The sequence below is a fragment of the Medicago sativa genome, chromosome 1 (assembly GCF_051527215.1).
Source record: "Medicago sativa cultivar Bolivia chromosome 1, Bolivia_mono, whole genome shotgun sequence".
Taxonomy (NCBI): domain Eukaryota; kingdom Viridiplantae; phylum Streptophyta; class Magnoliopsida; order Fabales; family Fabaceae; genus Medicago; species Medicago sativa.
Window position 1 is genome coordinate 18,263,767 of NC_140749.1, and position 6,999 is coordinate 18,270,765.

At 33.7% G+C, this 6,999-nt stretch overlaps 2 protein-coding genes across 2 annotated transcripts; one reads left to right on the forward strand and one right to left on the reverse strand.

Moving 5' to 3' along the window:
• The first annotated feature begins 204 nt into the window (after positions 1-204).
• Positions 205-2,067, forward strand: LOC146953298 (nudix hydrolase 17, mitochondrial-like). The gene is made up of 5 exons (XM_085708536.1): positions 205-485; positions 767-872; positions 973-1,056; positions 1,174-1,302; positions 1,719-2,067. Exons 1-5 carry the CDS (start codon positions 412-414, stop codon positions 1,821-1,823), a joined length of 498 nt encoding a protein of 165 aa, XP_085564662.1. The 5' UTR covers positions 205-411; the 3' UTR covers positions 1,824-2,067.
• A 1,638-nt stretch (positions 2,068-3,705) lies between these two features.
• Positions 3,706-5,764, reverse strand: LOC146953299 (uncharacterized). Its single transcript, XM_085708535.1, has one exon. It carries the CDS (start codon positions 5,762-5,764, stop codon positions 3,809-3,811), a length of 1,956 nt encoding a protein of 651 aa, XP_085564661.1. The 3' UTR covers positions 3,706-3,808.
• Between the last annotated feature and the right edge of the window lie 1,235 nt (positions 5,765-6,999).

Sequence of the window (6,999 nt, forward strand, 5' to 3'; positions counted from 1 at the left end):
AGAAACCACATAGAAGCCTCTATCTTAAATATAATCTCTCATTGTCTTATAGATAATTCCAACTACACAACAATAACGCGTATCATATTTTAATTTTCATTTCATGTAATAATAAAAAAATAAGGTTCCTTTTATTTTTTTGACTAAGATATAAGGTTGCTTAGTATTGACTATATATTATACAAGGACAACACACGCCTTTCCAACGGTTTCAACTCTTTATATATTTATAGCTTTCCTTTGTCTGCACTTTATCAATCTACAATTTGTTCTTTTGCTTCTCATTAATCTTATATATAGATCAAACATCCTTTCTTTTTGTTTGTCTCCTTTTGTGATTTATTAATTGATTAGGTCTCTTTGAAGTTGATAGTTAAGTGAAAAAAGTTTATTAAGTGTTTTTGAGATAGAATGGTTTGTTTGGTATCTCGTTCTGGAAGGCAGATGCAAAGATACAATGAATCTGGTGGTCGTCAAGTTGTAGGGTGAGTTCATTTTTGCAGCTTGTAGATCTGATAAAATTTTCACTTTATATAATATATAGTTTTATCACTGTCTGGTGACCGTTAGATCGAGATCAGACTAACTAAAGTGAATCTGCTTTGGTTCTTTTTGGAGATGCACTATCATGCAAGAAATAGACAACATTCATTTACTTAATTTTTTTAATCTTGGCCTAGAAGCTTCATTTCCATCATTATAATTCATTCATTAATTGCTTCTTGCATTTATTGACTAACATTTATTAATATGTCCAATTGTGTAGGTGCATCCCATACAGATATAAGCAAGACATTGATGGCAATATGGATAATGAACTGGAAGTACTTGTTGTTAGTTCACAAAAGGGTCAATCATTTATGTTTCCAAAGGTAGGGATTTCTTTCATTCACATAAAGAGATTGCTTAATTAGGTTCACTTATAAGCATATACTAAAATTAATATCCTTTTATTAATTTGTTTTTATTCAGGGTGGATGGGAACTTGATGAATCTTTAGAAGAAGCAGCTTGTAGAGAATCCCTTGAAGAAGCAGGAGTTATAGGAATTGTTGAGGTATTTAATTAATTGGATATATATTTTTTTTTCAAAATTGTTTTCACACAATTTTAGACACTAGTAAAAATTTAAAACAAGACTGAAATTGTTTGTGTTTGTTTTATATTATTGCAGCATGAACTGGGTGAATGGAGTTTCATTAGCAAAAGATATGGTACATACTATGAAGGTCACATGTTTCCCTTACTTGTTAAGGAACAACTTGAGCACTGGCCTGAGAAAAATCTACGTAAAAGAATATGGGTATGTTTTAGAACTATATATATTGAAATTGTTTCTGAATTAGGATCTAATTCAATTTAAAGAAACTTAGTTATGATGAGGATTGAGACCATATCAGTCATGTTTGACTAAGAATATACTCTATAAAATAAAATTATTTTGATGCATATGTGACTGCAATTTAAAATCATTTTTATATATGACAAACACCGTCAATAAAAAATTTTCATTTAAAATTTTGAATTTGTTTGAAGTAGATTTTTTTTTCAAAAAAATTGCAAATATTATTTACAAGTGTAAACCACAATTTATAAAAATAATGCTAATGAGTGAAGACATGTTTTTTATATGGTTCAAATTAATAAACATGCTTTGTTTAGAAATTAATTCTGTAGTTGCAAATACTAATTGTTCTGTTTTGCAATCACTTTTTGCAGATGAATGTTGTTGAAGCCAGAGATGTTTGTCAGCATTGGTGGATGAAGGAAGCTTTAGATATACTTGTTGATAGGCTAACTCTACAGAAAAATATGAACATTTAGCTAGAAGTAATTATTGGAAAATATTTTGCATTTATATAGTATAAATATTGCAAAGAAATTCTAAAGCGTTATGCAAAGTGGGAATTTTTTTTCTCTCTCATATTTTCTCATGTGTCACGTGAGAGGGTTCATATTTCCTGCAATGCAGAAGTTAAAAATGAGGGATGTACAGTTCCTTTGTATTTATCAGATAAAAAATTATTTGTATTTAACTATTGCAACCTGAAAAATATATTTATTGTTATGTTCATAATTTTTTAGGTTTGAGGTTAGTTCATTATAGAAAACTCTAAAAAACTCTTCTAAACCAAATTTAAGAAAATTAATTGTGAAGGTATACACTAATTTGATTTACTACTATAAGAAGTACGAAGAAGAAAAGAAGGTATACACTAATTTGATTGGAGTTGACGCAAGTGTCAAGATGAATGATAAGATTGGGAAATGGAAATTATTTTCAACCATGAGGTTGAAAATAGAGAAAATTTAGTTAACAATTTGGTTGCAATCTGATGAATGAAGAGAGGAAAATGTTGGTTTGAGGTATAAAATGTTGCAACTACTTAGTTAGAGTGGCGATAGTCAGGGGCGGATTTGGACTTGCAAAGTTGGTGAGACACAATATTTTTGTCAAATAATTATTTAAAACTAAATTTAATAAGAAATTATATTAAAAATAGTTGTAGCAACCAAAATTACAAAAAAAAATCCTCTATTTTTCATTTGTTGAAAATAAGCTAAAATTGCATCGTTCTAAGAACATCTCTTTCTATATAGGCCAAATATCTCACCGGGTCCTTTAAGTTTCATGTTTGTTTCAGATAGATCATTTAAGTTTCTAAGGTTTCAAATAGGTCCTTTAAGTTTTGAGTTTGTTTCGGATGGGTCCTTTAAGTTTCTAAGGTTTCAGATAGGTCCTTTAAGTTTCGAGTTTGTTTCAGCTAGGTCCTTTCTATCAACCTCCGTTAAGCCAAAGTTTATCTGTCCGTTAAGCCAAACTCGAAACAAACTCAAAACTTAAAGGACCTATCTGAAACCTTAGAAACTTAAAGAACCTATCCGAAACAAACTCGAAACTTAAAGGACCTATCTAAAAACTTAGAAACTTAAAGGACCTATCTGAAACAAACGTGAAACTTAAAGGACCAGGAGAGGTATTTGGCCTTCTATATATGTCACAAGACTAAGTGAACAACATGAGGAAAATGTAGAACAATTCTCTTTGTGCTGCATCAAATGCATGTGGGCCATTCACGTTGTGCATCAAATGTATTGCACTAGTTTAAAGTTTTTGGCTATGCTTGTGATTTGGACCAAACAAAAAAAATAATTTTTTTTTTGGATATGTTTGGTGTGGCACTTGCCACACTAGGACCTGAACAGGTTTGCCCCTGTCGATAGTACTTAGTAGGTGATTTAGTGGAAAAAAGAAAATTGTAGACACTAATACCCCTGTTTATGCTTAGCTGGCAGCTCAGTTGAGGAAGTTATAATTTTTCTTTACACATCATGTGTTTTTCTTATGTTATAACATTGTACAATCATCAAATGATATGTACTTAATGGTCATTGGCTTATTTTTTGGTAAATAATGGTCATTGTACATTATGTCCTTTAACAGAAGGTAAACGCCATAGAATATATTACTAACCACAAACATACAAACTACCATTCTGACTTTGCTCATCAGTGGGACAAATTGTTTATTGTATTATTAGAAAAACATCAAAGAGATACTCTCTTTTCAAAACTCTCTTCAACACTCACTTTTTTATTAGCTTAAATCATGACGGGTTTCACACTTTTGGAACTAGGTTCCATTTAAAATGGTGGGTCATTCAATGATTTCATCCAATAAGAGAATGAATGTTGAAGAAAGTATTGAAAAGAGAGTGTCTCTAGCATTCCTCAATCATCAAATGATTTTGTACATAACCAACTTGGTTATGTCAACCATTCATTACGATTAAACATTGGTATCATAGTCAATTGTCACAGGTCGTTATCCATAGCGATTCTTCAAATGCACCTTTCAACTTATCCCAATCACAAGCATCATCATCATCAGAAGACAACAACAAATCCCCATAATACCATGTAGGTGTTCCATTTTCATACGCATTACATGTCAGCCTCCTCAATCCACTGCCATCCAATTTCACCACAAACAAATCTCCATATGGTTGATACTGATTTGGTATCGACACCGGCTCTGCCGTCAGACCAACCAAATTACCGGTAAACAACAACCACTCCCCATCACCACTAAAACGAACATGATTCAACATCTCCCTTTCACCATCCACACCCTTCCCCACCTCAACTCTCCTCAAACCACTCCCATCAACCCTTACCACATAAATCCCAAACGCCTGACTATTCCCACCATCATGCCTATTCGATGAGAACGCTATCAAATCACCTTTTGGTGACCAACATGGCATTGTATCAATCCATTCCCCTTCTGTTAACCTCCTTAAGCCGCCATCAAACTCTCCATTAACTGCATCAACTATGTATAAGTTTTTAAACCCCGACCTACCAGATCGAAACACGACGAATTTTCCATCCGGTGAACATGATGGAAACGCATTGTTTCCACTATCATCTTTTGTGAGTATCTTCAGCGTATACGGTATCTCTTCACGATCCTTAGTGAGATGAACTAGATTAAACTCGATACGTGCAATTTGAACCGTTTTAGAAACTGATTGGAAAATTGGACCTATAGTTGTGTATATAATGTTCTTCTCTGTTGTGCTCCACGCGTGACCAAAACACATTCTTCCTTTTATTAAGTTCCAACGTTTAGAACCGTTGGATCTAATGATCTTGACACCACTGTTGTTTCCAACATCAAAACCGTGGTTAAATGCGATGAAATCACCATTTGGTGAGAAGCTAGGAAACGAACCATTTAGTCTTAGTAACTGTATGTTAGGATCCAAAGACCTCACATGGTCGAGATGTGGGTATACGTATGTTGACTCTCCTTGGCTTGACTCACCTCTGAATCGGTGGTAACCTAGGTAACGAGAATCAGGGGAGACAAATGGATTGTAGTGGTGAAAATTAGGGTTTATTGTTTGTGTTATTTTTTGGAATGTTTGTGTCTCGAGATTGAAAATCTCGATGTGACGAAAATCACTTTCTCTCCGGCGAGTTGCGACAGCGATGTGATTACCATCATGCATTGCGGAGGGAGTGAAACAATGTAAACCCGGTGGCGTAACACGAACCGATGAAACTGGAAATCCATTTAAATTGGAGTCTGGTAAGTCGATCCGAAAGATGCTCCACCAACCGTCTTCAACAATTTTGTGGAAGAACAATGTTGAATCACCCAACCACGTCGGCCAACCACCACGTTCACTCACCACAACACGGTTCTCGGGGACAGATTCCTCGAACACAACTATCTCCGTTTCAAGCTCTCGAATTTCGCCATTCCATCGACGAGTTCCATAGGAAGCAACCGCGATTAAACTTCCGGTGATGGAAACAGCGGGACTATAATCAACGACACCGTGAGGTGTAAGCCTAGTGAAAGTGCTTGTGCCGGCCCTGTCGACCGCAGTTGAATAAACTGCTGTCCAGCTTTTGAAAAGCTCATTTGGTTGTTCATGCGTTGAAACAAAATAGAGTTTACCGTTTCTTATGGTTGGACGATCTTGGAAGACAGAATTGGGAGGAGAAGGTAGAAGTTCAGGTCCATTTCCCAGTTTGCTTAGATAAAAACGTGGTGAGCCAGTTCTTTCAGAGACAAAAACAATGGTTTGTTGATCATCATCAGTGAATTGGGCATTAAAGTTTATTGATATACCATCGGTGAGGCAGTGATCATGGTTGGAGTGGTTCTTGAGGTTCGTGTAGAAAACATCAAAACCATATTGTGCTCTTCCAATGGTGCTGAAAACTATGGTTCCTATTGGTGAAGCCATTGTAGTTAACTTGGAATGGTGAAACAATGGACAAGGATATTTGGTGGTAATGTGTTGTGGCAATGAGTATTTAAAAAGGTGATGCTCTTGTTCTGCCTAGGGCACAATGTCGACATATCATTGATTTTTTATTCATTAAGCACGCAGTGCTCTGAAAGTCAAGGAAAAAGGCAAGTATTCTGCGCATGGCACGGCGTCGAGCTATATTCACGTTATATTTTCTTGTCATTTACTGTGCATGCAGTTGTTTTGATTAACAACCGTTACATTTATTATATTTGAATATACATTATTCTCATAAATCCATCATTTTATATATTAAAATAATTTTTAGACACCCAAACTTATTCTACCACTAAGTGATAAACGTAATAAGTTGACGATGTGATATTGAAAAAGATAGAGAGAAAATTAAGTATCGAACGAGTGTAAGAAAAATAAAGGTGTTCACATATAAATTCTTTTTTTAAATTATATATATATCACATCATCATCAACCTATCACATTCATCATATTATTCTATCTATCTTATCTCCTTCTCGCTCTATGTATATCCACTAATGTGGGTGTAAGCCAAACATTTATCTTTGATTAACACACTGAATAACAATTTAAGGAAAAAGGCTAGTACTATATATATAAAAATTATTAATATTAGTAATATCTTTTCTTTTAATTCTTTTAATTTCTCTTTCTCATTCAAGGATAATTTTTTAAATTAATGCATAACTTTTTGTTTTTCATACAAATTAACAATATTTTATAATTTGCATGAAATTCTAATAATGATTTATAATGTGGACAATGAGATTTTATTTAATAGAATAGTTTTTTTTGTTAAGTAGCCTAGTGGTTAGAGCTCACATATTTTAAATATGGAGAAGTGGGGTGTCCGAGGTTCGAACCTCAACCCCTGCATATAATATATAATATCTCTACCAACTAAGTTAAGCTCACGGAATAGTTGACAACACATTTTTAACACAACTTTTGGATATGCGCTTTGGTTAAAATGTAAATTGATTTTAGGTTAATTGCCTTTTTTTTAACCCTCCGGTTCCTATCAAGAGTTTGACCGTGGGATAAAGATAGTCTGACCAAGATTTATTTTATCATTTAATTATTTGAAACAATATACATTATTTTATTCTTTTTTTCTTTTTACCTTTTTTCATTATTATGAGTGTGACCAAACCCTTTATATAAAACTTGTGACCGCATAAGAGGTTCTCAC